The sequence below is a fragment of the Phyllostomus discolor genome, chromosome 9 (assembly GCF_004126475.2).
Source record: "Phyllostomus discolor isolate MPI-MPIP mPhyDis1 chromosome 9, mPhyDis1.pri.v3, whole genome shotgun sequence".
Classification (NCBI taxonomy): domain Eukaryota; kingdom Metazoa; phylum Chordata; class Mammalia; order Chiroptera; family Phyllostomidae; genus Phyllostomus; species Phyllostomus discolor.
Window position 1 is genome coordinate 77,659,631 of NC_040911.2, and position 22,585 is coordinate 77,682,215.

At 39.8% G+C, this 22,585-nt stretch overlaps 1 protein-coding gene across 1 annotated transcript in view; it reads left to right on the forward strand.

Annotated features, from left to right (window-relative positions):
• Nucleotides 1-22,125, forward strand: part of TMX4 (thioredoxin related transmembrane protein 4) — a 42,741-nt gene extending 20,616 nt beyond the window's left edge. Inside the window, exons 4-8 of the mRNA XM_028525009.2 lie at nt 1,538-1,666; nt 4,412-4,457; nt 12,971-13,072; nt 16,092-16,155; nt 17,505-22,125. Coding sequence (XP_028380810.1) covers nt 1,538-1,666; nt 4,412-4,457; nt 12,971-13,072; nt 16,092-16,155; nt 17,505-17,866 — 703 coding nt within the window. The 3' untranslated portion in view covers nt 17,867-22,125. The remainder of the gene's footprint in view (nt 1-1,537; nt 1,667-4,411; nt 4,458-12,970; nt 13,073-16,091; nt 16,156-17,504) is intronic.
• Nucleotides 22,126-22,585: the final 460 nt, after the last annotated feature.

Consider the following 22,585-nt stretch of genomic DNA (forward strand, 5'->3'; position numbering starts at 1 on the left):
TAAATAATTTTCTGGTCTGGTAAATATTAAAAATCAGTCGGCGTATACCAGGAATTCTAAGTTGTTCTTCATAACCATTACACATTCAGCTTCGCATTTGAAGACCTGCTCTACGGGAATGATAGCTGGTGGAGGACAGGGTTGTTCAGAGTGCTTCAGGGAGAAGAACCTAATTCCAGGCAGTGAAGTTGGGGGAGGGGGTCAGTGAAGACTTTTCTGATGAAATGAAAGGTGGGATGATTCTTAATAGATAAGTAGAAATCAGTTAAATGAATAAGGGAGACAAGGACTTTCCAGAGGGAGGGGATATCATGGAAAAGCCCGCAGAAAATGAGCTACTTTATGAGAACTGTAACTAGTTCTGTACGGCTGGCCCAAAGGGTTGGATTATACTGGGTAATGAGGCTAGAAGGCTCAGGTAGGGAGAGGGGAAAGAGAAGGAAGAGGTGGGTTTTGGACATGCTTAGGAGGTGGGATCACTGGGACTTGGTGACTGATTAGCCATAAAGAAGGAAAAGTCCGTGATGACAACCAGTAGGCCATGTGTGACTAGTAAAAGCTACTAGAATAAAATGAAGTTTGGAAGACAGAGGCCAAAAAGGAGAAGATAGTGTGAAGTGTGTGTTAACTTCAAATAGAGATATTTAGGTGATAGTTTGATTTGAGGATCTAAAGCTCAGAAGAAGGATTTAGACTGGAGATAGCATTGAGATAGATAAGAGTTGAAATATAGTTAGGAAAAAAAAAACATGCAGTGGGAATAGAAGTAGGCCATGGATAGAACTTGGGGTTGACCAAGCTTAGGACAGGGAGTAAGGAACTGGGAAGGAATTGATGGGAGAAGTCCAGAGAGCTCATAAAAGCCAACAGAGAAGAGGGAGGAAGGAGGAAGGGGTGATTAGTAGTGGGCAGTGCCAGTGACAGACAAAAGAAAAAAGGCAGAAAGGTGTTTCATGGTTATGGCACTTCAGAGTCATTGGAAACCTCCCATATGAGCAGTTTCAGCAGTTTCTGTGGAGTCAGGGAGGCAGAACCCCAAGTTGCACGAGTCGTGAATAAGTAGTATATGAGGAGAAAGTGGCACATGTAGACTCTTCCCTTAGGAAGCTTGACTGTGTAGAGAAAGCAGAAGTGAGGGAAGACAGAAGGAATATGTGAAAATAGGTGTTTTGTTAATTTTCAGGGGACATAAATATTTTAAAACTTGATAAGAATAGCTATTTTGCTGCTGTAAGAGAAAAAATTAAAATACTTGGTAGCAAAAATAATGAAAAGTTACTTGGAAGGAACTTTGATTATAATCACAAATTTTTCAGTGATAAAATAGAATGTTTAATGCTTTCTGTTTTGGAATTTCTCACTTGTAATAGATTAATATTTATGCATGCTTTCTGATTTATGCCTAAGTATAATTTTTCTTTATTTGAGCCAAGTTAAAATTCAGAGTGTAGTTCACATGTAAAACCAATAATTATTTTGATTTTTATTATCTGTAACACTTGTTATTTTAATGGGCTTTTTTTTTTTTAATTTATAGTGCAAAGGATGGGATATTCCGTCGCTACCGTGGCCCAGGAATCTACGAAGACCTGCAGAATTATATTGTACAGAAGAAATGGCAATCAGTTGAGCCTCTGACTGGCTGGAAATCCCCTGCTTCTTTAACGTAACTTGTAATTTTTTTTTTAAATGAGAAGGTGTTATTGATAAAACAGGCAGTATCAAGTGAACAGTTCATGGACCTTGAAAGTCTACATTTTTCTTCACATTCACTTCCGGTAACCCAGACTACACATGACCATGGTTAGACCATGCTGTGTTTCTGGTTTTATCACCTACATATGTGTCAGCTGCTTGTTCCTGTATTGGAAGTAGTATCCAGATTCAAGTGGGTTACAGAAAGCCTCCCCCTAACTTCTGCAGTAAGCCATGCCAACTGTTTTCCCTTTACAAAATATGGTATTGAACACATTTACCAATTTACCATTCTTTTTTCCTTTTAAATGATCGATAAGATATGGGAGTGACTCTTTTTTGAATTATAGTTTATGAAGCAATTGCTATTGTATCAATGTGGAAAATAAAACCTATGGTGTCTTTGGCTGCTTAGCAGAACACTGCTAGGTAACTTATGGCCATGATGGCACTCTGCATAATAATTGGTGAGGTAGATAAGGCCCAAACCATAATAACTTTTTTCATAGTTGGTTTTCACTCTGAATGAGTTGTCATAGTTGTAATTAAATTGATTAGTATATACAAGGGTAAGGAATATCCCTGCTGAAAAAGGATTGAATTACGCAATAATTCAGGAATAAATAATCTAGTAACATTTATATACTACTCAAGAAATATATAGCTTAGTCTAAAAGCAGGTTTTCATTATACAAATATTTGAGTAATGATTTTATGCCATAAAAATGGCATTGTTCTATGTGCTAGATAATTCAAAAGTGAACAAGACAGACATGGTCCCTCTGTTCTCCTCAGGTAACTTAAAGTAAAGCAGATTAAGAAAAAAACTAAGGATATAAAGAATCATAGGCTGTTTAAAAAATACCAAATAAAAGCCTTTACTAAGACAGGGAATCACTGTGGGCATAGATCTCCACTGGATGAGGGGCTAGGAGAGGTCACTTTTCGGGGAGGATTCATATAGAACAACCTGGTCAGGTGAAGAGCAGGGGGGCAATATTCCTGGGAACATGGATTACGTGCATATAGACCAAAACATGCAGAGAACTTGGTGTGTTGAGCAGAAAGGCGGCTGGGCTCAAGACAGTGAATGGTATATAAGGTGGAAAAGAGAGCAGGCAGAAGCCAGATCATACAGGCCTCTGACCACATTGAGGAACTTGGATGTTATCAGTTGCATGCAATGACGATGTGGCTCTTAGAAGAAGAGGCTGGGGAGGGCAAGCGCAGATAAGGTCAGACAGTGAGAAGGCTGTTGCAGTGTCTAGCCTTGGGACAGTGCCGATGCACATCAGGGTGGCAACAGTGGGATGGAGAGAGTGGGTGGTTTTAATACGTGTTTTGAAGGGAGACCTGGCTAAGGTGAAGGAGAGGGGAGGTTCACAAAAAATCTTTTGGGTTTCTGGTTTGAGTACTTGGTGGTTCCTGGTACCAGTTACTGATTCAAGCAAGAAAGAACCAAGTTCAGTGTTAAACATGTTATAAGTTTGAGATGCAGACTTCTTTGCAGAGTTGTCAGCTTGGTTGCATGGAGATAGATCCCCGTGGAGACCTGAGGAGCACAGATACGGAACATGTTGATGGCATTTGAAGCCTTGGAAGGGAGGAGCTCACCTAGAGAGAGAGAAAAAGAGAAAAGTGCTCGGGACCTAGCCTCAGGCACTCTGAAATTAAGAATTTGGGTAGAGAAGGAGTCAGCAAAAGAAGTCAGGAAACTGAAAATGGGTACAGTGAGTCAGGAGCACAAGCAGGAGTATGTGATTTTCTAGAAGCCAAGTAAATGAGGGTGCTCTGGAATGAAGAGTAGTTACTGAGTCCCATGTTACCAAGAGGTGAAAGAACACCAAGTGTGAGATGTGGACATTGAATGAAGTAATGCAAGGTCATTGTGGCTTTGACAAGCAGTGATACTGCAGTAGTGTGGACGGAAGCAGATTTGAATGGATTAAAGATAACGTAAGGAGGAAGAAACAGCAAGTGAGGACTATTCCTAGGAGAAGTAGGAGGGCCATGTGAGGCCCATGAGGCTCTTCTTAAAAAGTGAGAGAGGGTAGAACATGTTTTCACGCTGATGAAAATGATCCAGCAGAAAGAAAGAAATTGCTATTGTAGGCAGCGGGGGTTGAAAAAAAGAAGCAAGCCATTGATGAGCCAAAGGGGTGAGGTCCAAGCACATGTGGAGGAATTAGACGGTGGGAGGGCAGATAGACTTTCTGCATGGGAACAAGAGGTAGGGGGTAGGTGTGCACCAGGCTCAGATTTGGTGGTGGGACGATAAGAGAGATCACATGCTGGCTTCTGATTTCACAGTGATACTGAGGAGTGTTAGCTGAGACTGCACGGGGAGGGGGGCGGGTGTGAGGGTGCGAAGAGAGGAAAAAACATGTGAGCCTGAAAGATGCCATACAGAGTGCTCACTGAGGTTTGTGATTATGAAGGGAGAACGGTCAGCCGCTCCCCTGAGTTTTCCCCAGAGACACACAGCTGCCTATGGTTGGGGTGTTTGCCAGGTATGTACAGTGGAGGGAGAGAGGGCCAGGGGATGTGACTATTTACAGCAGTGGCTGAAATGATGGCGGGGGAGTTGAAGCTCTGTATGAACACGAGTGAATCCAGGAGAGGGGACAGTGCATTGCAAAAAGTGGAAGGGCAGATCCTTGTGACTGAGTTCTGTTTTTACATAGTATGCATCACCAGTGGTTCTCCTCTTTTTTAGGATGTCCGGAATGGCTGGGCTTTTTACCATCTCTGGCAAGATATGGGTAAGTCACCTTAAATATACCCATTTTGATTATCTTTGCAGAGGGTTTTTTAAGAGTAAGAATATAACTTCTAAATGGAAATAAACATTGTAAATACTTTTATAATTTCATTTCTGAAGCCACACAACTACTCTCACAAGGGGTCCCCAGTGAAAATGTCTCTTTGTGTAAAAAGGCATAAATTAAACACGACCACTAACTGCTGTGTCAGAGTTATATTTTCATAGATCAGTGATGAATCTCTATCAAAGCTGAATGAGGGTTATGTGGTTTTGCTTCTTCTTATATTCCCGTTGTCATAATCTCTCTACAGATCAAAGATCATCTAAGCCTGAAAGTGTTCTGTATGTCAACTATAGCTAGAGGGCTGGCCACCTGTTTTTGTAAATAAAGTTTTATTGGAATATAGCCATGTTCATTTTATCACCTATTATCTATGATTGTTTTCATTCTACAATGGTAAACTTGAGTAGTTGTGACAGACCATGTGGCTCAAAAGCCAACAGTATTTACTCGGGCCCTTCAAGAAAAAGTTAGGACACCCCTGCTATATGTGATTATATCATTTCACTGAATCATTTCAGTGAATTTGAACTGTTATTTAGGTTAAAAGTTTGGACAATTACATAACCTTGAATGTCACAAAATCTTGTGCTTCTTTTTATGTAAAGTGGGCTAAACCCAGCTAGATTTAACACTGTTGCTGTGGAATTAAACATATCCTTCAAGTATTCCAAATCTGCAGAAATGAGTCCCTCTGTCTTTCCTATGCTATGATTGTAGGTCAGCGTGTCACATTTGGAACTTAATATTCAAGGAGCTCATGAATGCTCCTTGACTGTGTCTCCTGCACATTGAGATACGAGGATGCCGAGGGAAATTGAGTAACATTTTGTATCCCAGTTTCTTAGTTATATTTTGTTTTCTGTGTTGTGAGATAGAATGCCAACTTCAGGATTTTTTTTTTTTTTTAACAACTGAAGCTAAATTGGTCACTTGGGTACAGTTGTTTCTGGTCAAAGTTTGTTAACTGGTTTTTGTTTTTATTTTTGTAATTGAATGTTACATTAAACAATAACTGGCTTTTTTCTTCTCCAGATAGTATAAGTTTCATATGGTTTCCTTTTACTCTTTTAATAATGATGAGAAGTTTATTCAAGGGCTGAGATTTATGAATTTGCAACTGGGAATTGAGAGGAAGGGATTCTGTGTTTTGCAATATGTTGGTACTAAAGGTTGACAGAGTCATACATTCATTCTGGCAGCCACCTGAGAGCCTAAGCCTTAAAATGTCCAGTTTAATAGGATAATTATAACGCATGGATGTCAGCAATCACTGAGACATGGTCTTAGCATATAACCTGTAATAAGTGCAGGTCAAGAGATGAATTTTGTTCCATGGGTTAATGTGCACTTTAGGTAGAGGTTAGTCATGGCTTTCACACGTGGTTAAAGTATTTTACGTTCAAACATAGTAATCAGAGAAATGATTGCCCTGATCACATATGACTTGGCATTTAGTACTTGGATAAACAAAAAATTAAGCAAGAAGTTAAAATTTTTTATTAGATCAAGCAAATGATTACAACGTGCATTGTCACATCAAGGCCAGGAAAAGTGGCTTTATCATTGTATATGTGCGGTGCCCAGCCATGGACAGCGTGGATGGATTCTGTGTGGATGCACTGGGCTTCAGAGAAAGGCCATTTGGAGAAGAGAATATGACCTATCTCTGAGTAACCAATTAAGATACTCGGTTTCGTTATTGACAAGTAGGGTATATATGATGTTTATATGTATATTCAGAATGTTTTTACAGATATTTAAAAAGGAACAAAAGGTAGTTCTATAAGATAAACTATAAATTTGACACCCAAAACTTTTCATTTACATTTCATAAAGTTGCTTTTATCTAATGTTAAAACCATACTTTTTTTCTTTTTGGTTAGCATTTGCCTGGATTTTTTTTCCCCTGCCAATCTTTTTGTTGTTGTATTAGTGAGTCTTGTAGAAAGTATGTATCAAGAATTAATTCTTCTAACTGATCAGTTTAGTCCATTTAGTCCATTTATTGGGATCACTAATACATTTGCTCTGATTGTAGATTGTGTGTGGGGGGGGGGAGTGCACCTGATAAAAGAACATAAAGGGTAGGTTTGTAGATAATTTTGATCTCATGTGTATATATGTTACCTTAAAAATCTGTAATAGAAATCTGGTATATCCTCTATGTCATCATATAGCTTGCCCAAGCAGCTTAGCAATTTTTTTGGTTTCTTTGTTTTTTTATAAACAAGTTCCTAGCCTTTCATGAAATCTCTGGGAAGGGCTCATACCACCTGTGTTTCTAGAATTTACCCCAGTTGTTTGTTTGCAGAGAGTAAGAATTTCTGGCCTGGTGGGATCCAGTCCTTGGCTACATGTTGGTCTCTGGTTTCTATTGGGTTGGCCAAAAAGTTTGTTTGTATTTTTCTGTATGATGGCTCTAGTAGCACTTAGTTTTCTTTTAACTTCATTTGAAACAATTTTGTTAGGTGGTTTGTGACAGCTGTCATAACAGTGCACATTTAAAAAAAGGTACCAAGATTAGTGGATTTTTGTGTAGCCATTTTGATATTGAATATGAAAGATATGCAACATCTTTGGCATGTTATGCTTTGTTATTCAAAAAAGGTAAAAACACAACTGAAACATACAAAAAAGATTTGTGCAGTGTATGGAGAAGGTTTTGTGACTGATCGGACATGGTCCAAGTGTTTTGCTAAGTTCCATGCTGGAGATTTCTTGCTGGATGATACTCCACAGTGGGGTAGACCATTGAAGTTGATAGTGATCAAATCAAGACATTAATGATGAACAAGCAATGTTCTACTACACAGGAGATGGCCGACATACTCAAAATACCCAAATCAATAAAGTGGTTGGTGAGAATGAAAAATGTGTCTTTTATTTTGCAGAGAAAACTAAACAGACCTTGTGGCCAACCCAATACTTTAATCGTTAGGTGCAGTCTTAACATGCTCTTGTAGAACCACTTACTCACACAGTCCTGGCTGACCACCCAGCCAACTCAGATAGCTTATTTAACTGGCTCTTCTTCCTTGCTCAAGATCCTTTCATCGGGGCTGAATGTATGATTGTGGGGAATATAATCTGTTTTTAACTCATGTCTAGACAGTAAAAAAAACTGTAGTGCAACCAGGTTAACAGTGAACAGAAGAAACACAGCATGTGATGGGGGGAAGGAGAGACTGAGAGAAAAAATAGAGCTAGAAATAAAAGAGGAAAAAGTCTTCAAGAAGAAGGTAAAAACATGGAAGAAGGAAAGAGAGTGGCTAATGCCAGTGAGGCACAGTTGCTGATGCCCATCCTTAATCTCTTTTAGCCCAGGTGTCAGGCTTTCCACAGCAAAAGTCGCCCCTGGATGGATAGTTGGTTAATGTAAATACTTCCATAGAGAAAATTGCATATTATTCAGCTGTGTGATGATAAAACAGTATGTATAGTGTTATGTTTATATAGAGTTTTTATTTGTATGCAGGAAAACACCTAGAGAGATACATCAGGTATCAATAATGGCTATCACTGTTATTGAAATTATGGCTGATTTCTTTAAAAAAATTCTTATCTTTCTCTGCATTTCTAATTTTCTGTGTGAAAAAGATAAAACAAAAATGAGCACTATCTTTAAGACCAAAGCGTACTGACTTAATGATTCCTTAAACTCCTTGAGTTTCTGCCTGGGGAGTTAGGAGTGAAGCCACGCTTGCTGGGCCTGGTATTTTGGAAATGAAAGCTGCTCTTCAGGATTGGATGTCAGGATCACGTGGTGAAGAGACACACACAGACACAGCTGAGTACCTGTGAACCCAGGGGATTCGTCTGATTCTGCATTTGGCTTTCCTAAGTCTACTCCAGCCTCCCATATGTTCTTACTTGGGTATACCCTTGAGGTGAGGAAGTCCTTTGAATAGTTTATAAACCAGATCCTGTGAACTTCCTGCTGTCAGCTGGAATCCTTGGGATCCTTGATAGGTAATTTGTACCACAATGGCGGGGAAGGATAGATTATCTCAAGTGTTTTTTCCATCACCAATATTCAGATTGTTTTCCCATCCTAGTCATGATGGTACTCCCCTATGCATTCTAATTTTTATATGGACACAGAAGAAGTCACTGTCACTTTAGCTATAATACCTGTCCTCATGTATAGTCTTGACATCTACCTGCCTCACCGGAGTTACTGAAGCCTGGAAGATGGACAGCTAGGGGACTCTCACAGTGGATGTCTTCTAGCTACAGAGCTGATAGTGGCTTCCTATTTATAGTAGCAGTAGTCTTAAAATTGCATTCAGCTTTAAAAAAGTGACTCAACTTGATGAAAAATGTTAGTTTAAAGGACAGCATGAGGTGGGGGTAATGTCATGAGGGTGATGGGCAGAAGATTGACCTTGGGAGCATCACTGTCAGAAGTGGCGCCACAGTCAGGGTCAGGGATCTGGGTTGAGATTTTGTCTGTGGCAAATGTTTGGAGAGACTTTGTAGTCTTCCTGTCTTCTCATCTCTCTTTGCAGCTGTGTACGGTGATGCAGGGAAGCATTGTCTTTTCTCTTTTCCACCTTGTGTGTATGTCTCTGAACCCATTTGTTTTTCCTGTATAAACTGTTGTTACTAGAACACTGAATGTTTAGCATAGAACCTGGCACCTAGTACGTACTTGATAACTGCTTTTGTTAGTTATAGCCATTCGTTATTGTCATCATTATTTTATTTTTCCACTCTGATTAGGCAACAAGGACTATTTTGCTTTTATTCATTTATTTTTTAACAAAATCTGATAGCAGTATTAAAATTGGGTTCTATAGCAGTTTACAATGTGTACTTTTGCTAACTAGGTTTAGCATTTGAATATATTTAAATATTATTTTATTTGATTTGGTGACTGTGTGCTGCTCACTGAGTTAATACAGTAGCTTAACTCTTTTCAGTGTTACTTTTTGGTGCAGGCGCATGGGGAATTTTAGCTATAATAAGCTGCACTGCATCTTTGGGAGGATAATCTGTGTGATGGAGGAGATCTAATGCTTTGTAAATGTCGCATGATGAGAAATAAAGGCCATGAGTATTTAGACTGGAGAATAGTAAGAGTATATTTTAAAATTCTAAAATATCCCCTGTATTTTATCAATAGATAGTGGCACCTTTTCTCTTACTGCTTTTTTTTGGGCGTGGGGGTTCTCGTACCTAATATCTAGAACAATATGAAGGTGAGATGGTACACATCCACTGATAGATCTCTCCGTGCTGAGGGGGGCTGCAAGGGTGTGTCTTGGTGCCCGTGTTGAGGAGGGTGTGACATGGATGGGGAAGTGACCTCTAGGCCATCTGTGGAGAAGTCTCTCTGAGCTGCTGCCATACAGAGATTGTAGTTTGAGGATTGGAATCCGTGTCTGAGAAGTATATAGGGCTTGTCCCCAAACTCCTCAGAGCATATCCTGTGACATAGATGGGATATAAATTCAAAAGGTTCTCTGCCCTTCTGGGCCATGCCAGGTCTGAATGAGACTGCACTGAGCAGGATGGGTGGGTGCTATGGGCAATACCTAATCAACCTGCAGTGGTGCAGTAGTTCGGGTTTCAGAGGCAGTCCCGGCCTCCTTGGGGAGGGAAGGCTCTGCCTTTGATCCGTGAATGGATCCAAGGACTGTTGGCCTGCCTCCATTCCTTATTCATCTGACCACTGGTTGGAGTGTCCTTATGTATTCTTTAATGGTATCTTCACTCAGCCTTCTTACTGAAATCTCTGTGTGGCCCCCAGTTGGCTCTAACTCAGTCATTGATGACAATACAAGGTATCAGGCCCATCAGGCAACATTTTTGTATATTTTAAGGACACAGAGTAGGATGCTTGTGTGAGCATATATAGTATTCAACAAGGATCAGTGTTTTCCACAAGTGAAAGCTATCATTGCCTGGCAGTTAAAGAAACAGAAACACAGAAATCTCAAACTGAATTAGATCAGTTTTAATTCTGATTGCTTGGAGATTATATGCACACACACATATTTATTTCTATGTATAGATATATAAAACTATATATAAAACTATATCTATACATATCTATATCTATATCTATCTATCTATATATATATATCAAGTACCTATAACCAAGAACTCTAACACTCTTTAAACAAATTTTTTTAATTTACTGATTTTTAATTTACGAGTTTTTTATTGACGGAAAAAGAGAAACAACAATTTGTCGTTCCACTTACTTATGCATTCATTTGTAGATTCTTGTATGTGCCCTGACCAGGGATGGAACCCACAGCCTTTTTATATCAGGATGCTCTAACTAACTGAACTACCCAGTCAGGGCAAGAACCTTAACACCCTTAAGGCGCTCTAAAACCATTGTGGAGTCAGATAAAGTAAATAGATAAAGATTTATATCTGAAGTTATGAAAATAGAACTTGATTAATGAGACTTCAGTAATAATCACCAAAAAGACCACATTCTACCACAGTTCTATCAGGGTTTCTCTAAGAAGCTCAAACAAATCCTTTAAAGTATAAGTTGAAATAAGAACATTGAAGTGGAGAGTATTTTGACTGTGCTAAGAAATGTGAGTCAGACTGTAAATGATACAAAGGCAAATCATTTACTGCATTCTAGAAAATAGAAAGTTTCTTGAGGCTTACGTAAATCATTTATTTTACAGGAAAGGCAAAGATCCTGTCTAGAAGGACTGAGAACTGTGCATTACTCATTCCAATCATATGAGTAAGGCAAGTGGGCAGATATTATTTAGACAGCAAGCTCCAGCATTCTTACATCCATGGGTCAGCACAAAGGCTGACTGGCTTTCTCTGTCTCCTAATTCTTCGGCACATTTCAGAGATTAACCCTGATGACAGCACTGAGTCATCAAGAAAAGCATAGACTATGTTCAGTACATAGAATTTTCTGAAGGAGGGACCAGTGCAATACATTTAAGAACTTTTGTTGAAAAGGATTTGAATAAAACAACATTTTAATATCCCAGTATTTATGTTGCCTCCTTTCAGCATGCTCCCAATTGGGAACCTGGCCCTCAACCCAGGCATGTGCCCTGACCAGGACTTGAACCTGAGATCTTTCAGTTCACAAGCCGGCACTCAACCCACTGAGCCATACCAGCCAGGGCTGGATTATTCTTAATAAATAGTTTCCCTGGCTGAACAGAGATTCATGACCAATGTAGGCAACAGAGGACAAATGACAGTTTTACAGATCGAGGTTGTTGCATTTCCTGTGAATAGTTTGAAGATTTGCTAGTGTCTTTTACTTACCTAACAATTATTTATTAAACACTTTGATTATGTGTCAGTGTTTAAAATACTTGCTGTCTTTAGGTCTGTGTATTCAACTGAATAAGAAATTGGAGAGAAGAGATCTCAGATTTTTCTAGATTAGTTCAATAAGCTTTTTTATTTGTTTATCATTCAGACTTAAGCCAGGATGACATATATTATTTCATTGTATTGACATTTATGAACTGAGAAACCAATGGGAGATACTTGAGTATCTTAGATTTTGAGAAATACAACATTAAATTAAAATAGGGTTTGCACTCATTTTTAGCTACCTCATTGCTAAATTACCTAGTAATTGCTGGGATTGTAGTGAATGACTATTTTTGAAGCAGTAAGGACCTAAAACCAATGATGACTAGCATCATGAGGAAGCATGGCTCCTGCATGTCCACATGTAGGTGGGCTTTGACTCCAAACTACCAGTTCATATCTGTAATTTCTGTGTAATTTTAGCGTGGAAATAATTTCTAGCTCAGATTGTATCTCTTCATTCTTTTTTGATTTTTGGTATCAAATAGAGTTCCAAGGAATAGTAAGCATAAAAGGATGTATACTCTACTCAAAGCCTGGTGATATCTCATTTCCTCGGAATGAATAATCTGGGAAAACCTCCTGTCTAATACTACATTTTAGCTTTTATGGTGATTTAGGAGAGTTGTTCCGGATGGGTAGGGATACAGAAATCAGTGTCCGACTAAACAAAGGAAGTATGGAGACATTTAAATGTTGATATTCTGTAGTAGTATACTTAACTTAGTTCTACTTAAAAATTGGTGAAGGCCCAAGAAGTTTAATTTTTTATGTGTGCCAAATTATGAGTAAAAAATTGAGGAATATATAATTATTAGCAGAGAGTGACTAAAAAACCTATCATCATGGAAGAAGGCACTCTGGTGCCCACTTCTACCAGAGTTCTATCAGGTCATGAACTCCAAAGAAATATAACTCACACTCGGTATAACCTTGAGTATTACTCTCAGATTCTCAGTGTTGTAAAGTTTGACTACTTCTTGAAGAATCATAAAGGCATAAACAACAGGATCACCTTTGTGGGAGTTCTTATATGTGGAAACAATTTGCAGACTTGAGTTACAGCTAAAGAAGTAGATTTAAACATTTTTGGTCCTTATAAGTAATTTTTTTTCTTGTGATTACAGCATCTTCACAACTATTTCACAGTGACCCTTGGAATTCCTGCTTGGTGTTCTTATGTCTTTTTCATCATAGCCACCTTGATCCTTGGCCTTCTCATGGGTCTGGTAAGAGAAACTGTCAGTCTCTTTTCCTGTCTTTAAAGTCAAATGGGTTTCATGAAAAACTACAGAGCAGCCAAGAAAGAAAAAGCACGTAAACAAACATAACTCTGTGTGTAATCTAAGCAGTTAGGTAGTATTTGCTTGTTGATTTGCTTTCAATGGTAATTTGAGATATAATGGAAAATTCATAAAATCATTACTTCTAATCCTGCCCCTTAAATATTATGAAGATGTGTGTGACCAAAATATAGGCAGTAATAGAAGAAGAAAGAGAGATCGTGCTTTAATCGATAGTTTCCAAGACAGCCCCATCAGCTGTGGTTGCACGCATTGCCGACCTGACGGGAGCACTGCGGTGTGAAGGCCAAAGCTGTGGTTTTGTTCCTTGAGTAGGTGAGATGGTTTTTTCTTGTTCATGTCTTCCACTTGAACCTCTAATCCTGGCCAGCTACTTAATGCATACACACTGGTTTTCCCAAGGTGGACTTTATAAGATAATGTTGATAAAAAACACAGTCCATATTGTGAAAAAAAAGTAAGATGCAAAGCACATCACTATGTCTTCTTTGAGTATGACAATCAGTGTCTAGTCAGTATCTTGTATTTCCTCTTTAGATATTTTAGGAAGAGTTGGAGAAATACACTTATTTATTTAACTGTAAAGGCAACCATAAGTGTTTTGGCATGTTTTTCTCTGATAGTAATTTTTTAATGTTTCTCTCTGCCTACACTTGATCAATTTGATTGAGCTTTAAACTAATTAATATAAATTTTAAAAGCCTTTATACTACATATTAATCACATAGCTTCTAAATGCTATTTGATGGGAGTAAGTAATGATTAGTAAAAATTTATATTGAAAGGACAGACTTTTAGTTAAGGATATCTTAAAAGTCTGTCTTTACATTTTATAATGAATTTTGGCTCTTTAGCAAAGTCTTTTTAAAAATAAGATTAAAATACTAACAGTTGTCTTTATAGCAAGTTCTAAGTTTGTGTGACAAAGTCCAGGGAGCCAAGGAGGCTCAATTTCACTTTGCCATGAATGCGCTTACTTCTTATTCTGGTTTATATTTGAGATTTGACTGCTGATGCTAACTAACCTCATGGGTGGGGGCAGGGCTTAGATGTCATTCGTTAGGTCCTAGGAACGCTTTGTTCTGATTCATTAATCTTACTGCTATTAATGTCTCTAATGCTCTAGCCTAAAAGGATTAGACTTTCTATATAAATTTGACTTTGGATGCAAATGTACTTCTCTCATCTACTTGTGTAGTGGTAGGTTTTTCTTGTGGTGTATTCTGGAGCCACACAAGTAGGAGGTTCTTGTAGGGGGAACAGCATGGGATCCTAGAAGATTTTGAGCTGGAGTTATGGGGATTGTAGGTTGAGTGTGAGCCTATTGCAAGACCATTGAGAATTTTCTCTGCATAAAGAGTTTTAAATTTTATCTTTGAGGTTGAATTTAAGCTCAAGAAATAACATCAGGCCTGCCTATGCCCTATGTTCATTCGGAAACTTAGATTCAAATAATCAGTATAGGAAGGTTATTAGAGGCTTGACCCAAAGGAAGAATAGAGTTGATTTAAGACTGTTCAAGTGATTAAGTGACACATTACTTCTTTATAAGAAGTTGGGGGGAAGAAGAAGTTGGGAAGAGAACTTTTTTAAAACAAAATAATAATTTCAAAATAGTAATAGATTCAAATTGTTTAGTACATTTTCATAGAGTAGCATACACATATCTCTACTTAAAATGCCTTTTCTGCAGCTGTAACATGTGTTAAAACACACATCACTAGAATTTTTGTCTTGTGTGAGGTCTCCAGGTGTGCAGGTGAGTGCACTGTGTCATCTTCGCCATGGACTGGGGTGCAAAGTAGAGCCCAGGCCTGCAGACAGGTGAAGCTGGGCCCTGCTGAGCTTGGAGGTTCTCCTTCCCTCTAAGAGTGTGTCTGGCATTTAACCTGTGTAGTGGCCATGAGCAGCAGGATGATTTCATGGAAAAGAATTTCCTGACCAAGTCACTGTTTCCTATAAGCCTGACTATTAAGTTTCCTATTTGTGCCTAATTTTAAAAGATGGGAAGTAAAACAAGACTGCTAGTTTGATTTTTGTTTGTTTTCTTGATTGAACCTAGTGATGGTTGAAATATTTTACTAAATGTTGTTTTCACATGTTAAAAATCAAGTATATATTTTGGATTTTAAACCAATATGGAAAGATCCCTAAGTGCAGTCTACATATCAAATCACTCTGGCAGCATCATTTTCTGCTAGAAGGGTAACTCTGCTCTGAAGGGTAACTCTGCTCTGAAGGGTAGAATAGCAAAGCGCTGGACAAGGAGAAAAGCAATGGAAAATACAGGCAGCAATGTCTCGCCTTTATTGTCTGGTCTCCGTCTCAGTTGATATAGACACTGTTGAAATTTTGGTGCTTAGGTAGATTATTTTTCTACACACTGATGACCAGTGGCTAGAGCAGAGCCTCTCACTGTAGCATGTCACTGTCCGTGGAAGGCAGTACATCCGTCTGCTCCCCTCAGTTAGATGCATGTCCGTCTGCACCTCCCTGGGTAGAAGCTGAAACCTGAAAATAAAAGCCTGGAAGGGAAGATGAAGAAGAAGGGACTGTTCCCCTACCCACCCCCTTATTAAACAGTGCCATTCTGAGTGGCTAAGAAAGTGACACGTTCTGAGGGAATGGCTCTCCGGACCAGAAAATAGATCTGAAACTGAGAGAATATGAGAGAATGACAGAGTTCTATTCCCAGTTTTTGAAAAGAAAGACTTTGTAACAGAATTATGCACTGTTGGACATGAAACAGACCTTGGTGATAGGCCAGGCCAAACCTATTTTTTAAAGAGAGAGTACAACTGAGGGAGCAGTTAAGCGGCCTCTTGGGCCACATAGCCAATGAGCAACAAAGTTGAGGGTTGCGTCCCATAAGTCTTAATTTTGAGGTTCCTCGGTAATAAAAGTCCTGTCTACTCACTATAAAATCACATTTACCCCCTTCCAGGTCTTGGTGGTAATATCAGAATGTTTCTGTGTGCCAGGTCCCAGGCATCTGTCCGAACACCCCGGTAAGTACGATAAACTCACGCAGCAGTGTTTTGGGAATTCTGTGCTATGTCCTTTTGTGCTCGTGTGGGTGGTGGACATTCATTCCCCAGTTTGCTAGGTGACCGAACCGCCACTGCTACCAAATTCCCTGAAATATGTTCTGTAGATAGACTTGAACAAAAATGCACTTTCTTAAATTAAGGAATATTTCACTGTGGCAATTCCTCTTCCCCTTTAAGCGTATGAGTCAGTTGACACCTTTTTTCTTCCTTCAGACTGGAATGAAAAGGGAGGGATCCTATTTTTGAAACTTGTCATGAAGACTTTTATAAGACTTTGTAATTGTTGAATTTTATGTTAGGGTTTAAAGAAGCTTATATTTCTTTTTGGTTTTGAAGTTTTCAAGGCTTTAAGATTTCCACAGGTACAACAATGTACCACTGAAGCACAAGAATACTTATGAGACTTATGAGAAATGCATTGTTAGGTGTGAGCTGGCCTTCGTGCAGACACCACAGAGAGAGCACTTACGTGTGCATAGATGACACAGCCCGCTGCGGCCTCTGTGTGTGACGCTTCTGCACAGCTAGCAGCAGAGCAGGTTTGTTTGCACCAGCATTGCCACAGACACACAGGCAATGCAGTGCAGCTGCTGCATCACGAGGGCTGTGATAGGAAATTTTCATCTCCATCATAATCGTAAGGGACTGCTTTGGTATACTCAGTACATCATTGATTGAAATGTTGTGATGTGGAACATAACTATAATTAGAAGTTATATTATGTTCCATAGAATTCTTAGAGTAACAGAAAGCCAATTTAAAGTAATGTAGGGAGAGAAAAAGAAAGATTTATTAGCACACATAACTGAAACTCCAGGGAGGTTCTAGATTCAAGCCCAGCCCAAGGGATGTTAGATTTCTCTTTCCATGTGACTGAGTGGCTGTCAACAGCAATAGTGATCGCTGTAGAAAGAGAGAAAGCTTTTCCTTCTGACTCTGCCAAAACTGCTGGGGAACTCTGATTGGCCCAGCCTATCATGGTGAACTGATTACCACGACCAGTGAGTGGGTCACTGAACCTTCTAAAAGGTACAGAATACAAAACATGCAGGACCTTTGCCCTCCCTGACTGCATGCTCTGCCAGAGTCAACATGGTCAGTGAAATCTCCTGAGAGGGACAGAGAAGCCCTGGACCCTGGAGAGGGCTGGGCCGCCAACCAGTGGTCTGTCCTGTGTAATAGCAGCTTCAATATGGAGAAAACCTCCATGTGCCCACCACCTTTTTTATTTCACAGGCAACACAGTTATTTCATTGCTGGATGACCATTGCTTATTCAGAGGCCATTCCCCTCTCTTCCCTCTACAGAGCAGAATCAGAAGTCCAAGGAGGCTCATAGGGCCGACCAGTTGCTGGATGCGGAGGAAGAAAAAGATGACTCAAACGAAGAAGAAAACAAGGACAGCCTTGTAGATGATGAAGAAGAGAAGGAGGACTTTGGCGATGAGGACGAAGCAGAGGAAGACGAGGAGGAGGACAACCTGGCTACTGGTGTGGATGAGGAGAGTGGTGACACCCGGGACCAGGGGCCTCCGAGGGAGGCCCAGGAGGAGGAGGAACCTGAAGAGACTGAGGAAGATGCCCCTGAGCAGCCCCTCTCACCTGACATGGAGGTGACGGAAGACACCCTGCGGCAGCGCAAAAGTCAGCATGCTGAGAAGGGACCATAGGTTTAAAGACAGTATTTCCAAGACTGTAGAGCAGAGGGATATGTCAGCTTCCTTCTGGTCTTCCGTTTAAACCAAATCCTCATTGTTTCCTGAGTGAGCAAGTTTCTCTTATAAAAAGAAAAAAACAATCTCTAGTCATGTGGTCTCATGACATTAAGCCTAATGTATATAAAGGAGAATCTTTCAGGCATGACAATCAGGATACGTGGTGTTAGAATATGTTTGGGGGCTTGGGATGGGCACAAGTTTACCTCCTTGGAGCCATAGAGTCTGGACCTGAGGAGCTGACTCCAGCCCTTGGGAGCACCGTTCCTGGACGAGGCTGCAGGCCCTGTGGTGAAAGCAGAGCCGCCTGATGGCAGAGCTGCCATCTCAAGTGCAGCAGAAGCCGTGCTTCCTCTTGCATTAAATATGTATTTTTTTGTCAAACTGTAAGAAACATCAGGCATTGTAGTACAGTGTCCCTTTTGTAGAGATAGAAATAGAGAGGGCCCTGGATATTGTAGAAATGAGCTTGGAAGTTACCCCGACTCTAAGTCTCCTTTGTCATGCTTTACTTCTGACCTTGAGGTATTTCCAGTGATCCCATCACAGGCCTGTGGGCTCCCCACGCTCTTCACCCCACTGCAGCGAGAGGAGGCAGACCACAGCCGGGTGGACATTGGCTGTGTTTGCTCAGCTTCAGGGTTCAGGTAATCAAGAACCGCAGCCACGAAGCTGTGACTGCCGAGCCCCTCGAATGCTGTGTTGTAACCTTTGGAGATTCAAAGGAAGTAGATTTTACAGGAAGGAGTTTTATTGTTTTTTTGCCAAAATGTAAGTTTTTTCAAAAAAATTCTTCTAACACTATTTTTTTTTCAACCAAGAAGTCCCCTAAGTCTTGCCAGTACAAGGTAGCCTTGTGAAGAAAATTGAACGGTGTTGTTTTCTTTCCGTCTCCAGGGGCTCCCTGGTCTTGAACCACTTTAATAACTGAAAAACCATTTCTGGTTTTCCTTCACTGATGTCCTTTTGCTGAAAGAATTAATGAAAGTGAATATCTGGAAATGAAAGATTTGGTTTCATTTCCTTCTTCCTTAATCTTGTAAAGAATTTTATCCCTGTAAATCTCTCAATGCTCAATCTGCTCAAAGTACTCAGGGGGCCCAAGTTCTTTTAAAAAAATCCATCCATCTACTTCTGCCTTACCTGATTTATGTTTTAGAATAAATTCATAAAATTAGATTCCCAGCTTATGAGAGATGACTGAAGTTGATTCTATACCCCTTGGGTCTGGACAGAATAATAAGCAATGCAGGTTTATGAAATTCAAAAGTTTCTGTCATTTTAAAAAAGAAATGTGCAGTGTACTCTTACCTGGCTGTTTAGATAACCCTTTCCGTTTATGAGCTCTGAACGCTGGATTCCTGGGGAGAGGAGGAGGCTCTGCAACTTGCTGTCCTGCACTCGAATGAGCCTCACACAAAGGGAGTTTTTATTCTGTGAGAAACCAGTTTTGGAGATGGTTATTTTTCATCTTTCCAGTTCTGTTACCTGACAGTCTCATCCCACAGCATGGTGAGGTTCATGAAGGGGGACCAGTTTCTGCGGCTGTAAAGCCGGGAGATCCTGCTGGGCAGAGGATGTCAGATCTCATTGTCCTCCCAGCACTTTGACCCTCTCCCGCAGGCCCTCAATAAGATGGCTGGATCCCCTCCCCCTCCTCCCTGCCCTACACACACACACACACACACACACACCCCGCCCCCCCGCAGAAGAGTCACCAGTAGTTTTTCTCTCAGAAAGACGGCAGCAAGACTTCCAGTTCGAGGCCATCAGGGAACTGAGGGACTGGAAAATCTTGACTTTTGTTCATTTCCTTTCCCTCGCACCAGGTAGGTCTCTGTCACATTTTCATCCGAAGTGCCATCCTTCTGATGGTGGCAGCTCCAGCTCTCTGATGCCGGGAAGCTTTTCTGGGTCATTGCTGAGGTGGGTGGGCTTTCCTGTCACTGAATTTTTTTCTCTTACAACTAGTGGAAGCAAGTTTTCAAAGGTCATTAAGTTCAAGTTCAGGGTTATAGAATAATAAAGTATTCAACTTGCTTTTTCTGTATAATATCCCTTCCCTCATAATAAAATAAGTTTTTAAAGTGGAATGTTTGACTAGAGAGGAGGGAATGAGGAATAAAATCTACTTTGGCTTTTTAGAAATAAAAGGCCAATTTCCAGTTGGACCCCAAATAGTACCTAATTATATAACTTTAAAAAATGTATTTTCTTCCTCAGCAATAGTTTTAAAAAATTAGGAGGGGAGAAAAACATCTTGGAGAATAAAATTCATTAAAAGTTTAAATGCCTGGCTATGAAAACCATTTTTCCTATTTTTAACCTCCTGGCAAAAGATGGTTTTTACCAAATGGTCTGATAAGTACACATCCAGTTTCATTTCTTTCTGCTTGTAGTGTTTAGGTTTGCTTTGAGTACCAACAATGTAAAACTAAAGAGAAAAAGTCAATCTACTCTAATTTGAAATTAGTTTAATATTTTAATAGAATTTTAAGGATATTTCTTATAGCTAATACATTTATTCTGGAAGTCAAGTACATGGAAACACGATTTTAATATAAAGAGTAAAAAATTACCATGCTCTTCTCCTTGCAATGTCAGTAATTTAAATACAAAATAGTATTGTGTGTAAATCAAAATTAGGCGAATTAATCAAAAGCAATTGGAATTTGAAATGGGAGTGCACTGCTCTGTGTGTGAGTAGTTGTAGCAGGGTGCTTTCATTGATTAGAAGGAAAGTAAAAACTTAGCTGCCTTTCCCGTAGTTTCTTCTATTCCTCATCTTGTGGCAGTTCTGCTGCCCTATCCCAACTTGCTCGGAGATCTCACACCGAGGCAACCCAGAGCCAACCCACCTCTTTCCCTCTGAAGTATAAGCACTGAGTGGGTGAGGACAGGGCTCATTCAGCTTGCTGCGTGGGCTTGTAACCTAATCTCTTGCATGGGACCCTTGCTAGCCACAGGCCGCTACGTAGAGAAATTCCAACTTCTGTAGTAAAAAGTAAGCTTTGGCCAGTTTGGCTTTTGACACTGGAGAAAACCAAATTTTGACTTGTTTATGGCCAAAACCCCTTGTAGATAGCAACAGTGGTGCTTTGTGATTTGGGTATGTGCGAGCCTGCAGAATCTGCGTCCTGTAACACCTTTGGGGTAGATGATAAAATGTCCTTCAGGGCAAGTACTTAACATGTGAAGTTTTATTACTGAGTCCTGCAAGTTGACCCGGTATGTTGCGTTATAGGATGGGAAACATTAAAGAGCCACACACACGAAAGGATAGCATATTCCTGAGATTTCAGCATATAACCTTAAATTGGCATGAAGTGAGAGAAATAAAGGAGATAGGTGCTTTGCTGATGTATCAATATTTACCTGTCCTTTATCTCAGTATTGAAGAGTTATTTCTACCAGTGTTATAAATGTGTGGTATACCCACCATATCAAATATAACAACGTTTTGGAAAGTATTTAAATCTTTTGTGCCAACAGAAAAGATCCTTGTTTAGTATTTCTTTACCTCAGCCCTACATTTCAGTCCTCTTGAGGATTATAGCTTGTCTTGAAAAACCAAACGTGTCATCAAGTCCGATGAACCCATTGACGGCTTTTGAAATAGTTTTCCTGAACCAGGAGGTTCGGTTGAAAGGCCTGTGATAGCTTCAGACCAGCACATGGCCTTGTTCTCAGTCCAGTTTCGTGTGAATTGCTACATTGTACGTGTGTGACTCATGTGCCATTGATGTGTTTCCAATATAGTGTAATTGTATTTGTTACTAAAGAGCTTCGTTGTGCAAATGCAAGTTTTATACTGAAAATACTTATTACTTGTATTTCAATGTTATAAATTTATTATTTATATTCTTTTGTAATAGTATTGATTATTTAGCCCCATGATACTTAATTATTTTTCCCATCATCCATGTATTCTTTGCTCCCCCAAATAGTATCTATAGCAACTGGAATCAAGATAGGAGTTTCTAGAAGTACATTGCCTGAATTGTAAAGAACCTTAATCACAAAATTGTACATAATCCCTGATCCTGTAAGTTTTCACTTTATGTAAATTCCCATTTGCCTTAAAACCTAAGTATAATGATAACTAAGTAAAAACAAAACAATCTATTGCTTTTTATATAAGTATTTTCACACAAGTCCTTTGCCTAGGCAGTGTAAAATATTACTTTGATATAAAGCTAATTTTCCTCTGTGTCCATCCTCAGTCCAGTCTGTTCATTTTTTCTATTCGCTGCTTGGCTTGGTGAAACCCAGACCATGTGCCTTTGGCTGGTCTGGAAAGGCCACACAACCAAAGAATAACCATCAGGGGGCTCCTTGTCACAGCCCATTGTCTGTCTAGAAACTGCACTCACCACTCAGGTCTCCCTCTGTCCTGAGGCCTGGGGGGGCCAGGGTTGGAGCAGATGGCAAGTGGGCTTCAAGACATGGGGCTGACCAGGCTTCCTAGGGTATTCTGAAGACTCGTCTGCATCTAACCCTTCCCATCGCTACAGCAGTGGAAAAGCACAGTGGAGGTGAGATGACTCTTGCAGACACACTTGGAGACTAAAATAGGACATGAAATTTTTCACTTGAAAAAAAGTAGGGGGATGTGTAGTAAAATGATAAAAATTTCCGTACCACCAAGTCCCTCCCTCAGAGAAACTGGCTCAG